The sequence below is a fragment of the Amblyomma americanum genome, chromosome 5, assembly GCF_052857255.1.
Source record: "Amblyomma americanum isolate KBUSLIRL-KWMA chromosome 5, ASM5285725v1, whole genome shotgun sequence".
Lineage (NCBI taxonomy): Eukaryota > Metazoa > Arthropoda > Arachnida > Ixodida > Ixodidae > Amblyomma > Amblyomma americanum.
Genome location: NC_135501.1, coordinates 56,974,893 through 56,996,537, shown reverse-complemented (window position 1 = coordinate 56,996,537; position 21,645 = coordinate 56,974,893). Strand labels below are relative to the sequence as shown.

Genomic DNA, 21,645 nt, shown 5'->3' with positions numbered 1-21,645 from the left:
ACATAGGTGTGGACACAGTCATAGAACTACTGTTCACCGGACTTGTGCTCGACTATGTTGTGCTCTGCAATTTTTGTGCCAGCTGCGAACGAGGCCCGAAACCTGATGAACCATCCTACCAAGCCTGGAGGGCTGGCCACCTCTGCCAAAACAACACAGAAAAAAAATGGGGGAAATGGAGGTCGAAGCAGCCCTTGTACTTTTTGAGAGGTCTCTCAAAAAGAATGGCCTTCACTACACCACTATGCTGTCAGATGGTGACAGCCGTGCTTTTCTTGCACTGCAAGAAGCAGATGTATATGGCTATGTCAAAGTGGAAAAGGAGGACTGCATAAATCACGTCAAGAAGTGCATGGGGACAGCCCTGCGAAATTTGATTGCCAAGCAGAAAGGGACAGAAAACCTTGGAGGCAAAGGTAAACTAACCGGAAGCATGATCACTAAGTTGAGCTCCTATTATGCTTGGGCACTCAAGTCTCATAAAGGGGACATGGACTCAATGCACAAAGCTGTGATGGCGACATACCGTCATATTACCTCTAACGATGAGATGTCAGATCACAGTTTGTGCCTATCAGGGCCAAACTCCTGGTGCCAGCACAATGCAGTGGCAGCCCGAGGGGAGCCTGCACCAAAACACCGCCACAACCTTCCACCTCATGTGTGCAAGGCATTGCTTCCCATTTACAAGCGGTTATCAGAAAGGAAGCTCCTTGACCGCTGCCACAGGGGCAAGACGCAGAATAGCAACGGGAGTCTGCACTCTCTGATATGGGCCCTGGCACCCAAGGAGCGCCACGCATCTTTGTGCACTGTACAAGCTGCCGTGGCCGAGGCAGTAATGCGCTTCAATGCAGGCAGCGAGAGAACATCTAAAATAATTTTGAGAGAACTTGGTTTCAATACTAGTGTAAGAGCCAGTAAAAGGATGACGGAAAAAGATGAGCGTCGGGAACACAAGTCTGCCCGGAAACATGCTGCGGCCGAAAAGGCCCAAGGTGCTTTCAAGAAGCGGCACTTGGACAATGGAAAGCAAAGGGACTACATCCCTGGGGCTTCTAGCCATTCTGTGTTGTAAATATGTGTGTTGCACTTGTAAATATTGATTAAATTGTTTGTATTTTGCACTTTTCTCAAAACATAATTTGTTGACTACTAGCAGTTTTGCGGCCTCGATATCTTAGCACCCGAAGCATGTAGAGCCGAAATTTTTTTTTTGCAATAGGAAGCTGGATGTATGCTCTGTGAAGTGTTGAGAGCAGATTTTTTGTTTTTGGGTTCAAAATTTAACTATTTTGATTAGTTTACTTCCACCTGACACACACACTTTGTATACTGATATTCATAATGCTGTAAAATGAGTAATAATTAACATATCAAAAAACTGCTCCCTACACTTCATTCTTTACTCTTCTATCTATGTAACTATGCCTTAAAATTCAGTTTTTACCAACTCATTGTTTTACCATTTGGGCCTCAAACAATGGAAGTTGATTATTAATTATCTTGCAAACTAACTGGCCTACAAGAAAAGCAATGGAATATTTGAAATCAGCATTAAAAAATTAGTCAGGCTGTACATTTTTAATAAAATTGGTCAAAAAACAACACAAACAGCCTCAGAACCAGTGTCCCCCCTTAAACTGGCATCGTTCAGTGGACACAAGTGCAGGTGCTTTGGAGACGGGCGTAGAACGCTCAGTACACATCCTACTGCTTCAAAGAGTAAATTAGAACTGAAGGCCGCCGCGCATCGGCTGTGCATTCCCTCTCGCAGTCGTCCCTTCCCCTCTGTGCCACCACTTCTCGCCTTCTTTGATTGGCCGCCATGGCTTCTCCTCTCCTCGTGATTCCCTTCGATCCCTCCCATCTGAGTCTGCAGGCAGCTCATGTTAGCGGTCAGTTTTTGCCGAGATGGTGGTTCTGATTATGACGCATTAAAAATAAGTAAATGAACTATCACGCACAACAGCTACAGAAAGGTAGCAGCTGCAGAGGTCGTCTGCAGTTCCAGTTTTCTGAACTTGCTTCTTGGACGCAAATGTTGTTATGAACCTGTTGTGTCAAAATAACGCAGCTGCATCAGAAACGGCCAGAGCTTGCTTTCATGAGCTCTTCTTGTCTTTGTTGCCATGTTCATCTAATTTTTTTTTATGGATTTCTGAAAACCATGCTGTGTTTGAAATTTTTGGAGCACTGTCTTCATTTTTGTTTGTGCTGTCACAATTTTTATTTTGTCTGCCCCAAAATAAATCTTAAGCTCACTGGTTGCCTCCGTTTTTGCGCAGGCCCTGGACCAGCGGCACGGCCGCTCCATGCCCTACCTGGACTTCTCGACGCACAAGGACAAGAGGCCGAGTGGCAGTGGCAAGTCGGGCTCACGGCGGGGTTCGCGTGAGTCCCTCGACAGCATGAACTACGATGGCCAGCCACAGGATGAGGTGAGGAGGACCACTCCCTGCTGGCACTCTCGCGCTCGCGTCACTGACCAGTGGCTGCATTGAGTACTTGCCGCATTCTCTTCTGGCTGCGTTGAGTGTAAAATTTCATTTCAACATCACGCACTCTCGTGTGCACTGTTACCGAAGCCTCGTAATATGCAGGACAAGGGGTTATAACAAATGAGTGGTTAAAGATGTTCTTGGTTGTGCCAGCTTTCACGAGAACGGTTCAGCCTGGCTTATTGCTGCAGCCACCCATTTTAAGAGCCAGAACAGGCTTAACATCGAGTAAAATGTGGTGCTAATGCACATCTCGCAAAGTGCCGCATTTTAACCGCTGTCATTCGTGGGGCGGATTGGGCTGGTCTCCGTGTTCCTTGAATATGTTATCGCACGCACAGTAAATGCACGTTGTCGTGGTCTCACTGGCTGCGGGATTGTGGGCAGCATTCACCGGAGCCTCTGTGCAAATCTAGGTGACCAGGCGCAGACTGATAGCTGTCTAGAGCGGTGGGGTTTCCTGCCAGCTGAGACACTGACCACCCAGCACCATGTTCTCTCCTTTAGCGGTGGCAGCGGCAGCACCAACAGCCGGCCGTTTGCATGTGGGGCACCCCGACGCGCCGTGTGTGGCCCCGGCGCCGTTCCAAGCTCTGGCCTCGGTGGCAGAGCCCTTCGGGACTCTTCTCCTTCTGAGCCTCCTCCAGTTCTCTCTCGCGCGCTCTGTCTGTCAGCCCTGCCCGATGCAGCAGGCGGCACTGGCTTTACTGAACACCATGGTGGATTTAACTCAAGTAATTACAGTTTTGTAGGGAGTAATTGTATTTCACTAACACTCAGATCACAGACAGGTAGCACTTACAACTGCAGTGCAGTACTTCAAATGAGGAAACGGGTTCTTGTGCGAGCACAAAATCCTGCTCCTGTGATGTGTTTTTCACATCAAATGCCGCTTTAAAACTAGTGTCTAGAAGGCTGCCCCACCAGTAACGCCACTGACTTGCATTGTCAGAGCCTGCAGCACAAGCTTGTGCGAGCTCCGACAGTTACATGTGTCTGCTAGTGACAGTTTGAACAAGATGAACATCATCAGGTTATGTTGCACAGTAGTATGCATGATGGCGTTATTATGATCAACATTATCGTAGTCCTCACTCTGCTGATACAACTGGCACAGTGTATATAGTGTTTCTTGATGTCCTCAAATGCAGCGTCAGCACAAAGTTTCACAAGCCACTTTATAGAAACGGGTCACCGCACAGCACTGCAGACGCCTGCTCATTTGCTTAGCCTTTTATGTAATGTAACTGGAATATCAAGATGCATTGCTGACTAAGTTCAATTGAATGAGACCAGGTGCCACTGTGGGCCACTGTTGATTTCGCCTTTCATGTAGGGCTGACGTCACACAGATAAAAGACTGATTAAGCAGATGCTAATACTAGAATTTTCATATTTCTTCCACAAAGCCAACATCATTGAAAGTCAGTGGCAGGCGTGGTGTCTTGTGCTGTTGGAAGCGGGATGCCACTCTGCGATGCATTTACAGCCATGAACCACCTTGGTGTTCAGTGAGGCCAGTGGTGCTGCATGCTGAAAGCAGGCGGCCTTTCAGGCACACTTTTCAAGCCACCAGGGAGGGAGGTTCACTCGATTTTTAACTACGGTAACCTAACTGTGATAGAAGAGGTCCAAAGTTCCTATTATAAGCAGCTGTTGTTTGTAGTCCAGAGCTTACTGTGATTCATTGTGATGTGAGTGCAATTTTTTGTTTTGGGTTATGGCAGGATGCATGTTTTATTTGTTTTTTTTTTTCCTCCCCAACTTTACGCTATGTGAGATTAAGTCTTTACAGTCAACGGTGGTAGGTTTAGGCTTACTTATTTGTTATCTTTTTTTTAACCTGCGATTAGCGTCTTTGCTCTACATTTCACTGGGAGAGGCCAATTTATACAAGTTTGTGAGAATTTATGTGCCAGATTTAATGCTCATATATGCATGGTGTCGTGCTGTTGCCAGTTTTTAATCTCTTTCTTTTACTTTAACAACACTCACTTAGTGTTCACTTAACTGCAAGGTTTAGTGGGATGCTGCGATAAACTTTTAGGGGGTGGAGCACTTAGTTCCAAGTTGCATTCTGATGCACTTTACAGAGGCCTGTGTTGTTTTCTTGGTTTTTCTATGTTTGGTTTCACTTTTGGGTTCTTTACCAGAGAGTAACATAGGTGGCTAGGGGTAACACTTTGTACTGGTGTTCGGTTGCTAGGGATTTTTAAGGTTGCCAGGGTGTTTGTGCTATTCTTTTTTTTCTTGGAGCATACTCAAATTTTTAATGGAGCTTATTTTTAACCTTGTTCATTTTGCTTGAAAGTCACAGTTTTGTTGTTGGTTATTTGCCATGATTTGGGCATCTACTTATACACTCAATATTCAGTGCCACAATTGCCTTTCCTCAGCAAGTGAGGTCGTGTCGTTTGGAACATTTTTAGTGGTCACAATAAAATGTTTTACATTGCAATAAGTTGCTGCTTCATCTGGCTGCGGCTTTTCACTTCCCTCTAGCAGTGATGTTCTGTGCTGAAACTGAAAACTCCCCGAGTAAAGAGCCTTATGTGACACTATTTCTGGCCATTTTGTGCCAGTAAAAATTCCTATCTGGCTCTATTCCCTATTTATCTGTCCCGGCCCTTTTATCCCTGTATCAGCTTGAAAACTCCAGCATTTTGGAGAAAGTGGCCAAATTTCAGCTCTTAAAGTTTCCCAAAACTCTCCAAGCATTCCCTGTTTTGCCAAATTTTATGCCTCAGGTTCCCCGAAAAAGAGGAAATATCCCCAACTGGAACATCACTGCCCTCCAGCAGGGAGGTTCAAGAGCACTCTTAGGACACAGCACAGTGCACTTTTTTCCTTTTCTGCCCTGCTTTCTTTTGCTGTCTTCTTCAGCACTGCTGGCTCGTTGCACATAATCCGTAGTTAACGAGGGACCAAGTGAGGAAGGCCGCGAAGTGGCCTAACTGGCACACGGAAAAAGTGAAAAGCGTTAGCGTTAACCGAGAGGTAGTAGACCATTCCGAGGTCACACGAAAGTGCGCTGCTGAATACTTTGGGTCGTGCCTCCAATCAACTATGAACTGTTATGTACTCTAAGCACTGGTTTTTCATGGTGATATCCATTATTATGGTGGAGGACACAGGTTTTTGCAAGATGTGTGACAAATTTCAGTGGTGATGAATATTGCAAAACCATAGTACATACATCAGCTTTTCAGTCTGATATGAGTCTAGTGCACCCGGTGTCGATGTTCTAGACAGTATGTTGACTGTGGTTCGGTTGGGGTATTTCCTGACATGCTGTTGAGCTGAAAACTTAAGCCCAACATCAGCTTCAACATGGAACATAGGGAGGGATGCGTGTGCTTGTGCACAAGCATTTGTTTTACATTGTTTTTAAAAGAGCAGTGGTGCTTAACAGTTCGGAGAACAGGTACGAGTGCAGACTACAGCTCTGGGGCGCAAACTCACGGCACCATCACACATAAACTTATCAGCACATCCTATGATTGACTTGTCAGTTGTCTGTCAGTCTTTACAAGCACTGCTTAAAATACAGGAAAGAAGTATAGGCACTTGGCCAAACGGCCTCTTGTATCATTCTTTAGGAGATGCTTGAAAGGTATATTGCAAAGCTAAGCTAGCGCTTTTGAGTTTTTGGAAGGAAATACTTTTGGCAAGTATTTGTTAAGCTTCACAATGTAATCCCCTCACCTTGTGATGTTGTGCTACACATTTTTAAAAGGCATGTACTTTGATGGTCGACAGTCAGGGAAGTTTGGCAAAGCTGCAAGCTCAAAGGCAGCCTCAGTTATGGTGAATCCCATTTTGCAGTCCGGAGTTTTTTGTTGCTCCTTGAACCAGAAAGCATGTTTTCACATCCTGGGTTAGAAACGTGTATCCAGAGTAATTCGCTCCATTGCAGACTGCTCTGCCCTGCCCCACACAACCTAGGACGTGTCATACATATCATTCATTGATTAAATTTACAATACTGTGGCAAGTTTCTTGGCTCAGAGCAATGCTCTGGATCACTGATTGCAATTCGCCTTTGGTCTCAATACCTGGAACTCTAGTTCACTTGTGGCAGTGGAAAGTTTGTGCACATAGTCTGTACCAGTCATAGACGGTACAGGAGCGGCTGCCTGCTGAGTGGTTGCTGGCAGGTGTTCTTACCGTCTACAGAGCTTGATATTGTTTGTAGTTTCCAAGCCCACCTGTCAGGTAGTTGTCATCTACCAAAAATTGCATGATAAGGTGTGAGGCACAGCAACATGTGTACACAGCACACAAGTCATCCTTGTCATGAGGTACAGTTTGACTCTCAGTGTGCATACATAAACCGTTGTAAGGTTCAAATGTCACGCCAGATCTCCAGCTCTGCTACAGTTGCAACTAATGTATTTTCCGAGCTCTCAGTCACGCTGGATTATGTCTGTTGAGTGCAGGGTCAGAGGGGCGATTGATTACCTCTTCCTAATGACAGAGAAACTGCTTTCACTGAAAATGGGGAATTTATGTACTGAGAAAGGCCGAAAAATACCGTATTCACACGATTGTAAGTCGACTCGAATGTACGTTGACCCCCCCACTTCACATTTCCGAAAAAAAAAAAAAACTTGGAGGTCGTTTTTGCTTGGCCTTTAGTAATAGAATGCGATAGCACTATCCTGCGGCCTCCACTTATCGCCAGCTGCTATCGGCTGCCGCACGCGGGAGCGCCCATTGGCACATTCTAAAACGAAAATGTATTAGTCACTGGACTATTCATCCACACTTGCGCCATCGTCCTCACTAGCGCTGCCGTCGTGATTGCTGCTGCGGTACCATAGCTCGTCGTTCTAACAACGTCGTGCAGCGAAATCCCGCACTTCGCAAACAGCCGCATCACGACATCGCGTGTAACAGCTGAAAATTTTGCCTCGGTGCAGCTGCCACACCGGTGTCACCCGTTGCGAACGTCGAACTTGCGTCCCGGCGCACAGTTGTTCGTTTCTTCGGCGTAAAGAATGGCAGCCATCTCGAATGTAGCCGTGAACGAGCGCCGGTTGCTTACCGGACCCAGAGCACAAATAACCAATGACGAAGCACTATGTTAAAAACTGTGAAACATGGCCTGCAGTAGTGAAATGCGTCAGAGCCAAAGAGAAACTACACGTGAGCAGTGTCGGCTCTTCCGTTGGCTACCGACACTCCCTGGCGCCGCTGCAGTTCCTAGTGGGGGTGCCGCCGCGATTGGAACAGCGGCCCTTCCATCAACTATGTTCTTTTGAAGCTTGAAAAAAAACCACCTTGGCGCAAATAAATTCACACAAATAGAACAGAAGAGACAAGGAGACAACGGACAAGCGCCTTGTCTCTTTTTCGTCTGTGTGAATTTATTTGCAACATGCCTTACTGATCAACTATGTTCGTTCCCTTGAACACTGAGGGCATGGTTGAAAGTAAACAAAAAAAAAACTTTGACAACGCCTGTTGAGAGTAGAACGTGAATGTGTTAACGGGCCACCGCCGCTTATCAGCAGACGCAATCTGTAGCCATGTGTGGGGAGTGCGCTGGTGTGGTTTGCTGCTTATCGACAGCCACCATCGGCCCCCTCGCGCAGGGTGGGGATGCCAGTTCTGTGCATTGACTTTAGCAGCTGCTCAAGGCCAGCACGAAGAGCGGTGTGACGGGAGTCGCGTAGCAAAAATCCAACCACCCTGTAGCATGCCTGATATCTCATTCATCTCGCCTTTATTTATGGTGCGATGCTTTGGTTTCGATTTTAAGTCAACCCCCTCCCCCCCCACACACACACACACACACACACACTTCAGATTTCCAAATTTTGAAAAATAGGTCGACTTACAATCGTGTAAATACATAATACAGTTATTGCCACCACAGGCCATTTCCGCATGCAGTCTGAGATGACATCAATAACCGTTGTTTGCACACTTTGGAGGAGGCTAGACCGGACTTCATACGCTTCCAACTGGTGGTCACCAAGCTCATATTTCTGTTCACATCATCATCAGTTTCATAAGTCTGAGTCAGTTGAGGGCAGAAACATTGTTTGTAACTCCAAATTTTCCAGCATTGAATGCATCCTTAGCTGCCAAATGAAGGTCGAGAGAACCGTAAAAGGCCAAGCAATCGAGTTTTTTTTTTTTTTTTTTAAGATGAAAAGTATGGTGGAGCTTTCCCTCGGTGTCTTTTCAACCTATTGGTTTCCGAAGCTATCAGATTGACATCCATGGTAAGCAGGTGTATGTTGTGATGACCTGTGGTTTTGAGCACTTCTTACAGTCATCCTGAGATGACACGCATTGGCAAATTGTTGAAGGATATTGGTTTCTTTTCTGATAGATGGCAGCAGTGGTTGCTTCATCTGCTTATGTTTTATTTTGCTGTTGTCCGGCAAACCAGATAGCCGTCACCAGGAGTAAATGCGGGCATGGTCTTTATAACTAAAAACAATCAATATCTTCCTTAGCAGCGATGATGGCGCTAGTATTGAAAGCAACTTTTTGGAGATTTTCTTTGAGAAGATGAGCGACAGCAGTAATGTACAGCCACCAAGATCAACCCACAACGTGCAATGCATCCACTAAAGCAAGGGTTCTTAAATGTTTTTTGCCTCAGGGAACCACAGCGGCTTACAAAAGGTGCGGAAGAGCTCCGCAAGTCTTGCATTCTGTCCCATTCTGCCTAAAGAGCATGCAAGTGCACAAGTTCTCAAAGTAGAAGGGGCCAAATTCAATAATAATGGCTGGCTGAATAGACTAACAGTCTTTAGTGAGTTATTGACCATTTACAAAAAGGTGTCTGAAAACAAAGTGACCACTAAAAAGGAAGCTGGAGGCTGAGGCGTCCATGGATTTATTTAGATATTTAGAGGGTCTGGAAAGCACTTCAAGAAACCCAAGGGTTCCACAGAACCCATTTTGAGAACTCCTTTACTAGAGCAGTATAGCTGAGCAGTACCTCTTGCTGGATGAGCTGGTTCATGGCTTCTATTAACAAGTAAATGCGCAGACATGGAAGACACGCATAGGAGGCGAAGTTGGCGGGATAAACAATCACATCAACCTTTTATGGGCAACTTTTGATGGGCGGACATCAACCTTTGATGGGCAAGCTTTGACAGGATTTCACTTGTCCAGTCAGCCTCAGCTGCTGTGTGTCTTTCATGTTTGCTCAATTTGTTGTTAATAAAGGAGCAATATAGCATCTGCCAAACTCGTGGATATTGCTTTCAAGGTGCAATTGAACATCCTTGTTCATCTTTCATTTTCTAGATGCCGAATAGAGCAAAGTAGGCATTCATTGTGTGCTCATGCTTCGGGTGGCAATTTAGGTCCTCACAGAAGTCTCATTTGTGCCCAGATAGGATTGGAAGTGAGTGGATTAGTATACTGCGCCGGCTATGTGCATAAACTAAGTAGTCTTTGTATTGTGGATTGAAGAGAGACTGAGAAGTTCATGGCGTGTATCAATAGATTACCACGTCTCTACGACAAAGACTACCTTTCATGAAAAATTGAGTTTTTGTGCATGGATCCTTGCATCTAGGCTACCCGCAGTTCACTTTTAAATGGCGATCACATAGTCCTCTTTGACCTCGATGCCATTATTTTGAATTGAGAGCAAGAAAAGAAAATTTTCATGTTTAAACTCGGTATTCTCAGCAGTGAGTGTGTCTTTTGCTGCTGAACAAACATTGGCATAGTCAGAAAGAGTCACAGAATTTTTTTTTACTGAGAACAGTTATTGGATGGAGCTGCCATCAATATCCCTTGGAATGCACAGCCTACACATGAGGCTGTGCATGTGCAGCTGTAACAGCAGAGTGCTACATTTTTGTCCCGAATTTCTTGCACAGTTGGGAAACTAAAGCACACGATATTTGTAAAAGCAAAGGAGATGAACCAAACAGGGCTGTATTGAAAAATTTTTTGTTGCCAGTATGTGGTGTGACAAGATGCAGTCGTTGCAATGTAGAAAGTAGGTCTTACTATGCTTGCAGTTGGCCTTTCTGTGGCACAGCAGCCAAGGCTAGGCAAGGAAGGGAACAACAGAGGACTTTGTCCCCGTGCCGTGTCACTGCGCCAAGTAGTCTTGCAAGGGTTATTTCCTCCTCCCACCATCCCCCAGAAAAGCCAAAGACCAGAGCTTCGGTCACCAACACAATGCCTTCATTGCTGCTTTCTCCCTTGCTAGCTAGTCCTGTAAATCTGAGGGGCAGCTCACAGGGTCATTCTCATGTTGAGCACATCGGATTTGTTGCTTTCGTCAACGTCTCGGTGGAAAGACACTTGCGCTTCTGTCCTCCAGAGCTTACTGCAGTGCCACAGAAAGTTGTTTGTGAACAAAGAGCACATAATCATTTGCAAGCAGCAAAAAGAGATTTTGCGAGACTGGACTCTAGGCCAAATCTTCTCGGTGTCTGTTGAACCTTTTGTGTTGCTTAGTGACATGAAGTCGTAATATGAAGCAATAGCTGAGGTGGTCACTTGAGAGGAGTATGTGTTGTGCTTGCGGCTATAGCAGCGCCCTCGAAGCATACTTACAGAGTGGTAAGAACACTGTGTCAGCTTTGGCACGGTCGCTGCTGCGATCATTACTCGGCAGGAGCAGCAAAGGAAAGCCCTTATTTGCTGAGACTTTACAGTAGTGTGAAACTTCTTGGTAGATGCACGAACAAACACACCATTCCACCTTTCATTTTTTCTACACCTTGGCCACAAACCCTTGCCACAAATGTGCTGTGTTCAGGTTTAAAATGAAACTGTGGAGAGCTCCATAGAGTTGTTCGCGGTGAAAATTAGTTTGCTCATTCTCTCTTTAACATTTGCCTGGCAACAAAAGAGGCATTTATAGCTGAGAAAATTGAATTAAAATACTTCCCGCCACTCGATGAAACTCTTGACGTCTCTGCCGGGAAGAACTGGTTGCCATCATTGTGAAATGAATGGCAGTGGCATGGCCTGTGGGATCCACGCCCAAAATCCAATGCTGACGCACAGTTGACCCGTGAAATCGACAGGCAATGGGGGCTCCCGTATTCCGTTTTTTCGGTCATTTTCAAGCTTATAAAAGCTCCATTGTCAGTGAGAGTGGTCGCTTTGCCATAAGAACGCCGCACTCTGTCGACGCAGGCCAACTTCAGTGTGTCCTCAGTGCCCTTTTATTTTGTTGTTTACTGCATCCCGGTAGTTAATTCACCAGCCTACATTCTGGTTTGTTATGGTTTGCAGTTCTCCTGCAGCTGCGTTAAGTTTGGAAGTGTGTCCTCATAGTTTGCAGCGATGGATATTGCTGCACACAATGACACATATTCCACATCAGTACCTTGCAGCTTTTTCCCCTCTTAAGTCTCTGTGTTATTACAGTGCTTTGATTCTTGCATTGTGCACTGGAACCAGAGAGTTTATATTATAGACTGTGGTCTAAACCTTTGCTTTTATTGGGTTGCACGAACACTTGCCAATCATTAGGCCCAGCAAGCCGCATTTGCTGGAATTTCAACAAAGTGTTGGCAGTGCTTGCGTTTTTACATTCTGCAGTTCAGATACAATGGAATGTCATTTATACGGTCTCTTAATTTGAACAACCAGGTATATTCCAAATTGTCAGCATTGTGTTCTTTGAAAAAGGCTTGAACAAATTTCCGGCCACATTTGAGTTCGCATTACCGAGAGTGGCATGTGCTGGCTTGGCCAGTGACTGAACAAGAACTACCGCAGGTGGCGCATTTGCTGTTCAACAACACGTGCTCATGCTTTGCCTGAACGTTGGCTTTCGTTTTTGGCCAGCAACAGGGTTGCCCTCGCACACGCTGCAGACTTTTCATACTGCTAGGCAATAGTTTTGGGTTCAGATGTGTTAAAATAATGAACTTTGTGGGAGGGAACACCTTTGTGAGTGGCCTGCGTTCAGACCAGGGCCTGTTTTGTTAATCGAGGCTATGCAGTGTGAACCAGTAAGGCCTCATTTATTTATTTATATCTTGCGTGCCTCAGATACTCTGTTGAGGGGTGAGGGTGTTTACTACCAGTTTAGGGTACTTAGTTGGCTCACTTGCTTTGGCGTTCACTGGTGGTGCAGCTTTCTTCCCATGTCTGCACTGCTAGCAGGTTTTCGGGGGATCTTGTGTCTAATGCCGCGGTCTCTCTTCCCTCACTACGTTACACTCTTTTTTTTTACTGTCGCCTACTTTCTTGTTTGTGCGTGTTTCTTGTGTCATTTTCTTTGTTTTTGTTTCGTTTTCTTTGAGTTGTTCTCTCCTTATCATTTGTTTTCCCTCTTCTTTCTCTCTTCCCTCTTATTCATTTGTCTCTCTCCCATCCACTGCTCTTTCTTTCTTTCTCCCTCCCCCACACATGTTTTGTTGCTTGTGTCGCATACAAACTTGATGCAAATCGCTTCCCTGCCCCCTCCTCCTTTTTTTGTTTTTCTCCTCCTCTGTCCCATCCGCTCTCATCGCACCTTGGGAACCATTTGCCTCCTGCTAATCATGCCTCGTTCACTCATATCCCCTCCCTTCACCCAAATCATCCAAAATCGTGCTGTGTGCCCTGGAAACTATTGAACTTTTGTTGTCCTCATACTTAAAACAATATTTAATTTACGAATATTAATCTGCTCACAAATCTTTTTCACGTGGCCGTCATGTGTTCTAAAACATGGCCTCTTGCCCGCAAAAAAAAAAACGCACAATGCTTTCGTGTCTTCGCATATTATATCGCTTCGTGGTATCCTACAAAACTGGGTGTCACGTTCTTTCCGTTTGACTTGCGGGAAATTTCGCCCTTGATTCAATCATTTCCTGTGACCATTTGGGGTTCTGCGTAAACGTTGCCTTCGCCTCTGAAAATACGAAACTTGCTCTGCTGTTTGTTTCTTTGTGGCCTTATAAAAACCTATGGTGCACAATTTTGGAATCTTCCTCTGCATGTGATCGTCCAAAAATGGCAAACTGAAATGGACGTGCACTCAATGCCCACAAAAAAATCTTGTTCTCGTCCATCGAAAATCGCCACCGTTTCGCGGCTGTGTACGTGTTGAATAAATGTCCCGCATTTCTAACTCTGCTTCCAAACTTGTGTTAAACTCTGGCTCCTGCAACACTTGAACATGACAAACCCACATTTGCTGCAAACAAAACTGCTGTCGCGGAGACAGCCAGCACAGCAGCCGCCCGTCAACGCCTCAACTCCACTCTCGCCGTCTACAGCCTCCAGTGCCCAGCGCAGCGATCAGCCACCGCAAGGGATTAAGACGAAACTGTTCAGCGCTCTCGGTTTCCATTCCCTTTCGCCCTCGTCGTCTTCGTCCTAATTCTTGTTGGAACCGTGCTAGCTCTTCTTGTTACTACTTCTTGTATTTCCGCAAGAGAAGGAGCTACCTTTCGGAGGTGGACGCGAGGTGTGTGGACTGCGTTTCAGCCGATGTCTTCTCGGACCTTCTTTTCCTGCGACCTGAAGCGCCTTTTGATCGGCAACATTACCAATGCTTGTACCGTTCATTCCTTTGGGAGTAGGCCCTGCATGTGTGCGTCATTTTTTTCCGCATGCTGCCACGTTTACTTATTGTCAGCGTGCCATCGGGTACCAAGCTCCAGAAGGCATGCAGCGCTTGTGTTCTTGAATGTGTGAGACATTCTGCGTGACGAAAAAAAAAAAGAGCTTTGATTCCTGACTTGTGTACGTGGACCACATGTGGGTCATTGTTGTGCATGCATAAGTTTACAGGTGTCTTTGGGCTTCTCTTCCATGCATCTGTCTTATCCAGAGAACTAGAGCACTTACTGCACTCACTGTCAGGAAGTCCGTTGCGAGAGCATATGCACCACAGATCACATTCTCTTTTTTTACACTTTTGCATGCTCCTAGTAAAGGTCCAATATAATGGTCTGGGTCCGTATTTTGTAACAATTTATTTTTCTGATTCATTCTTTTGTCTGCTTGCCATCAGGCAGCCAGAGCTGCGACTCTCAGTGCTTGCTCGCTACAAGTCATGACATCGCTGGCAGTTTCAGCCCCTTTTGTGGCGAAGAATGAATTTCAAAAAGAATTGTTACAGAGCGCCACGCTCTGCTAGGGGCCACCCCTAGCCTGTATTGTGTTGCGCTTTTTCTACTCTCGTTCTTGGTTGAGGATTTAATGTGCAGGAAAATTAGTGAAATGCGCTCTGCTGTTGAGTGTCTTCCCTTGCCGAGCATTATATGTAGAAGTCTCCTTCTCACGCTTGCCTCCAATTTGAATGTATCGAGTTGAAGTCCCAAGTGCTGTGCTTGTGGATGCATTGCATGGGTGCGTCACTCTTGTTCTTGTTGTTCTCTCGCATGAATTGTTTGTGTAGTTTAACTCCTAGCAATGCGCTTCTTTGAAAGAGGGAACAATTGGCACCTTAGCTATGCGCAGTGTAGTTTGCCCATCGATTGTTGGTTTTAACACGGGCTTTTTCAACCACATAAAATGCAAAAAGGTTGCATGATGTTAAATTCAGTGATAATGAGTTTGGAAGCTTCCACGCGTTCAGCTTTTAAAGCTGGAAATGCGCGCCTGCGTGTTGATCTTCAGCACCATTTTTATGGGACTTTCCATTGAGTGTAAATGTAAATTGTTTTTAGTTGTTGCACTTGTTTAGGTGTTTTGGAGATTTCAAATTCTCCTGTGGATACAATATTGTATAGGAAGAAGGAAAAAAAATTCAGGATTTAAGATCATTCAGTTAGGTTTTAGTGTGAATAGTGTAAGTCACGCGCTATTATTTCTTGAATTTGAGTTGCATTCCCACTTCTGGGTCTGATAGGAACACAAGTTCATTTGGTGAACTCAGCCAGTTTCATTTTTAGGGCTTGTGTAATGCAGTGGACCTTATGTCACTGATGTGACAGGGCACACTGAGGTAAAGCGCGATGCCTCGAGGACACTAAAGCAGTGGTCCCCAGAAGCTGGTTTGCTCGGGAACAAAAGTGGGAAGGATATTTTGCCATGTGCAGCTCACCTTTACCATTAGTGTTTGCTTTGAGCACCTCAAAGCAGTTCTTCAAGAGCAGAGATGAAGGAACACGTGTCTTCAGAGCAACAATGAACTGTGATACTTATAACTTGTTGCACTTTTTAATGGACAGCTTGCATCGGGCATCGTTGACTCCTAAAGTGTTCCAACAGGCTTTCTGAAGAACCTTTTTATTGCTTCAGTCTTCGCAAGGAGGTGCTGCTTAGATGTGTAACTGCATGATGGCATAGTTGTTCTATTCTCTGATAACAATATACATCAATAACATGGTGTGTGCCTACTTTAGTGGAGGATAGGTGATTGAGGCGTGTATTTTATATGCATTGAGTATAGAGGCATTTGCATGCAATTTATTTTGTATTAAAAGGGCTTGGTAGGTAACCGCATCACTGGGAGGCGGGGGAAATGTGGCTAAGTACTTTTCTGAGCAGACCAGCACTTTCCAACTGCTTAGTCCCTTTCTGTTCCACAGCCAAGATTAGATGTCATGGTCAAGCAGTGCTGCTAATACTGCTTCTCAATTTATTTATTTTGCACTGTTTTATAACAAGTAGTGCCCCTGTATACATATGTTCCGATTTGTTGACATAGGGAAAGAGAATATGGCTCGCTGGCCAAGGCTGTCTCATGGTCGTGTGCATGGGGGAAAAAAAAAATCCTTCGAAGAGTATTTTCGGGTACTGTATTTTGTCAAAGGTTTGACCATTGTGTCAAGCTTAGGTCGTCTTTCTGGGCGTTATTTTTACTCCCAAATGAGAGTAAACATACGCTTATCCAGATGATGCATTTACTCCTCGAAAGGAGTAAGCATATTCCCTGCTAAAGAGAATGCGTCCCTTGTGGTGTCTTTGGTACCCACTGTGTGATGAATTGTGTGTCACAGTGTAAAGGTCAAGAGATTAGTCGATGCCAGTGCTCAAGCTTTTAGGCCCAAGGCCTATTTAGGTGCCTGGCAATGTTTGTTTTTCCTTTTTTTTATGGAATATTTTGTTTTTTGATGGCCTTTGCGGACTTTTTAATGTGGGCCTATTTGTGGAGCCAATATGAATTATGTTTTGCAGGTGCTTCTATGCATTTTGTTATTGAAGTAATAAACATAGCACCACCTTCTCTCATTGTGTGAGCCTCTCTCAGTTTCATGTGGATTATTGTTCTCAGCCAATTTCTTATTGTGAAATCTTGTGTGTGTTAGGGCGAGCTTTTTATTTGCAAGTTGTTTATAGTTGCCAGAATACAAAAGCCTATGGAGTGCTCTATGCCCTAGTTTTCGTGTGGCAAGTATCACAGAAAGTGAAATCTGGCCATTAGAACTCTGTTTTGGTGCCTTCGACTGGTCGCTTTGATTGGCTGACTGAGAGTGCGCAGAGCAGTAGCAAGCTCTGAACCTGAGTCGGAGGAGGCCGCCACCTGGCCGAATATGTGAGGTGCTTTCGGGGTGGTCACGTGAACGAAGCAAACCCAAAAGCCTTTTGGCTGAGACCGACCAGTAGCAAGGTTTGGCGCTTTTTTTCAATTCAACATGATACTTTTTCATCAAAGCACATGTATATACCACCATCAGAGCACTCACTCACAAGGCATTTGGCTGGCACTGCAACTTGACTTTCGAGCTTGATCAGCGTGATCACCACAAAAAAAAAATTGGCTAGCTGACACTGCCACTATCAACCACAAAAACATTGCATTTCCACCATGCACACGCAGGTTTGTGTGAGAGCACTGTGTGCTGGAGGCCAACGCTCCAAAAGAACCAGCCGAATGGGAGGACTCTTTATCAGGGCGCTCCATAGGGACCAGTCGAAGACACCATAATAAAGACAGTCTCTGCTTGTCCAAGCTGGTAAATTCAAGACAGTAAACATGATGGCTATCACTGAAATACCTCCAAACACTAGCACACTTGCTGTTTGTAGTCCAAGACCTTGACAGCAAAGGTAATTTATGTGGTTTCTGTCTCTTACGGGTGTATTGAAGGCGCGTCTACTACTTCATTACTTAAAGGGACACTCAGGACAAAACGAACTTGGCCTTTATCAATAGGTAGCCGCATTCTAATTACTAAGAGGCTCCTTTGACTTGAAAGACCGCTATTATAACTTGGAGAAAACCATGAAGCCAAGTATGGGTAGTGCCAGCACCGGCCATTTTCGCGAGCAAATTGCAGTGCAAGTCAATTTCTCGTGTGCAGATTCCCGAGACTACAATACAGCACCGTTCACTTCCAAATGGCGCTCACTCAGCCCTTATCGGACTTGACGCTGAAGTTTGAATTCGAGTGGCAGTGAAATTTTTAAATCCAATTTTTCTAACCCTTAAGTGCGTCTTTTGCTGTTGGACAGACGTCCGCATGATCAGAAAGAGAACCATAGAACCGATTTTCACTGAAAAGGATGGTGTTCTTGGGGTTCCTTTAAGCTTTTGCTTGTATCAGTCTTTTGCAAATTGGGCTTTTATTTTATCTGTTGTGTGGTGTGTGGCGCTGCATCTATTCGGGAGCCATGTTCCTAAGTAATGAACTACAGCTGCACTTTCACATTGCAGAGGGTATTCCGTGGTGCCTTGCTGCACTGTACGCGATTCGTGCGTGTCACCACACTCCCGTTAGCACATACCATACATCTGGTGCCAGACTGCACACACCATTTCCTGCCTCCCTGAAAGTGGCATTGAAGCAGTTCCGTAGGTGTGTCATCTGGGCTTCAGCAGTTAAGATTGAGATAAGGGAGTAATTACTCATTGGCATCTACCCATGGTGAATCACACCACTTACTGTTCCCCTGAGGTGGTACAGATTTCAGATTTATTCCATCTTGGCGGATTTCCCTAAGCACTTTAGATGAGAACTTAGGATCGTGCAGCATTCATTGATGGAGCCCACATGGAAGTAATTACAGTTCCCAGAAAGGCAGCCATTGTTCTGGTTTCAAAGCAGTTGGCGGGAGATCGTCTTTTTTTCTTCCATATGTCAGTGCATTGAGCAGCTACTGCCGATGTTGAGTTGCTGCTAACAGCATGTGTGCTTTCCTGTGAATTTATTTCACCATGTTGCATATCTCTAAGGTAAACACATGGCGGCTTCTTTAGAGTGTGGCCTGTTGTATTGACTTCTGCGAGCCTGTTTGAAGGTCATTGTGTATCCATGTGGTCAAGTCATAGCCCTATTCACATTGGCAAGGACAGTTTCAAGAAGCTGCCATCTAATGTGTTTGTGTTGGAACTACATGATATTTAGTGCGCAAAGAAGCTTGGTGTGCATTGTTGAACCGTTCCTTTTCTTCATTGTTATCATACGTATTTCTCCTCACTATACCATTTACCATTGTAGTAGTCCCAGAGCTTGTGAAATTCTGAACCTTTACACATCTACATCTTGTGAATTCCTGCTGATGCTTACATGGTCACAATGGTGCCATGCTCTCACATTCTTGGTCGACAGATGTTTATCCGCAAATTTATGGAAGCGTAGTGTTTACTTACAGTTTTCCACAAACTGTAAGCAAAGGGTATAGCCGGAAAATTCATCCAAAAATTAATTCCAAAATATTGGTATGAATCACACCAGGTACGTACTGATATTTGTGGTGTGCGCCCATTAACATTGGCAAATTAGTTGTCACGCAGGGCAGAATTCATGTTCGGAGGTATGTTGTCACGGTCTTGGGAACAGTTGACACTTGTCTGGGAATGCACATGTTTGTAGTTCCATCCGTGAAATTATGCTTGGACTCAAGTGTGGTGATTTCTGCACGTGGGTTTCAGATGCGAAGTGTAATGCTAGGATCGTACGACGAACTGATGGTTGCTGAGAAATTTGTGAGTACCCACACGTACGTTTGCACAGCAGGTAATGCTGGAATGCCAGGGCCCAAGGGAAAGCATCAGCCTTTCATTGGCCCACCCTTTCCATTTCTCTCACCAGATCTTTCATCACTTCTGCACTCATCGCGCACATATGGGCAGGGAGGGCTTCCACAGTTTGCACACGGAACAAGTGTGGTTGACTAGGAGGCATAATTCTGCTTGAGCAGTCTGCCTTTGAAGGATTGTAAAGAAATTGCGCTTTGTGCATCATTCAGATTAAATTCGCAGCATGCCGTATCTTTTCCTTGCTGCTTCTAAATAAAAATAAGGTTCACATCACATGCGCAACTTCAAATGTCGAATGGCATGTTTCCGGACTAGTTGGTGCGATTTTGTTTGAATGGGCCAGACTCGGCTGTGTTTCAATGTTCAAGCCAAGCTGGCCCACTCAAACCCAGTTAATGTCACTAGGGGTAGGCATGCATAGAGTGGCCGTTTGTCTTGCAACAGGTGCCACTATGTGCATGCCTCACATCAGTATATCACAGGGATCACATTTAGCTTTTTTTTTCTTCAAGAGTTTAGGGCCTGTACTTGCCTAGTTTCGCAAAAAGTAATACAAAATAGCTGCGGTCTGTGATCTCGGGCACAAAAAAGTATAAACTTGGCCATCCGACTAAAACAATATTTCCCTCTGGTGGGAAAGAACAGTACAAGTACCATCAGCAAAAACAGCAGGGCTCTTTGTTCTGTCTTTTATCAACAGATGCTGGAACCAGTCGACTTGTTTAGCTAGGTTCGCTTTCCACTGACGGTTGTGGAAACAACACCGTATTTTCTGTTTCACTCAGTGAACCAAGGAAGTAGCAGGCATCTTTTAAAGCAAAGCGGAACTGCGAATTCAGTCTCCATTCGTTGGCGGTTACCTTTTCACTGCTGCTATTATGATTGGCTGTTGACTTTTAGCCACACAGTTCAACCTTGGCTAGTTGTAAAAAAGCGCTCCCTGCCCATATTTAAGGCTGCAGGGTTTTCCCCGCTAACCCTGCCGCCGCATCATTTTCACACGTCTGTGTACATTCACAGACATGCTCACCAGCTCACTCACTCGCACGCTTGTCATTTCTGTGCACATTTTGTTTCAAATGGCGGCATGTATCTTTCCTGGCAGTTATTTGGCTGGCTTCTCTGCATTCTCTTCGTTGCATTGACATGGCTAGTTTTCTTCAAATATGATGGCTAGAAAAATGAACGTCTTCCGGCAACTTGTTTAAAATACCATCTTTAACAGAATTCTGAATACTGGGACACGCAGGCACCATGCCAGTTTATACAAAGTGCACAGAAATGGGCTTCTCTTTTTAAGCATAACTGGTTTCCTGCTTTTACTTTTTGTCGTTATTTTGTTTTTGTGAAGATATCAGATGAGGGGAAATGTGGCTGAAGAAAACGATAGTGCCAATGCATTCATAAGAGACTCTTCCAGAAAAAGTTCTTCTCTGAGAGTTTGTTCCTACTAAGTGCCTAATTTTGCAGAAGTGTTACCAAAATCAAGACACCAGGGAAAACCAAATTGGGGAACAGCACAGGTGAGCGCTACAGACAGGAAACTACACTTTGTCTTCCTGTTAGTTTAACTTTCTAAACAAGCACTTTATAAACAGGAGCATTTTAAAGCCATAAAAATAAAAAAGGTAAAGGACACAGGACAATACAAAGGACAATAAAGGCTAGCAGCATCAAAGACAATATGACAGAAAACATGCAGAAGAGCCTAACTTTCCAAAAAAACGGAGCTCTTAAAGAAATTTCATCCAAGCAACTTATCTTAACAGCTTCAATAGCCTATTCTATGTCCTGGTCAGGGCTCTGGGCAATTACCTTACAAGCACCAAAAAAGGGACCACATTTGTGTACATAAACACGACACTCAATAGCACTAGAAACATAACCAAAGACAGTTTAATCATGCTCTTGAAGCTGACCGTTAAGAGAGCGTTCAGTTTGGCCAGCATACATTTCTATGTTTTGTAATGTATCTCTTCATATTACCTGCCACTGCTGATTAGCGTGAGCACCAAACAACTTGATAGATGCTGCACGTCACTTCACATACCACTCGTATGTCACCTCTGTTGGCATTATCTAGACTAAATTTCTTTATGCAAAGGATCATCACATCCTCTACCAAGCTTTTCAAGAGACAGATGTAACAGTGACCATTGTAAATCCCCTCTACACACAGTGACATCTTTTTCTGGCAATAAAGCGGAAGCTACGGAGCCAAAATCTGTCGCAAAATGCAGCGGAATATAATCCCCGCTTATAGTTAATAGCCTT

General features: G+C 44.8%; 1 protein-coding gene across 7 annotated transcripts in view; it reads left to right on the top strand.

Moving 5' to 3' along the window:
• Positions 1–21,645, top strand: part of Klc (kinesin light chain) — a 116,241-nt gene that overhangs the window by 81,934 nt on the left and 12,662 nt on the right. For 4 of the 7 annotated variants that reach the window (XM_077664880.1, XM_077664885.1, XM_077664881.1 and 1 more), the window contains exon 7: positions 2,289–2,441. In XM_077664880.1, the coding sequence (XP_077521006.1) occupies positions 2,289–2,441 (153 nt within the window). Of the gene's footprint in view, positions 1–2,288; positions 2,442–3,008; positions 4,958–13,662; positions 16,615–21,645 lie in introns of those variants that run through there. The other 3 variants (XM_077664882.1, XM_077664883.1, XM_077664884.1) reach the window with 2 other exon arrangements.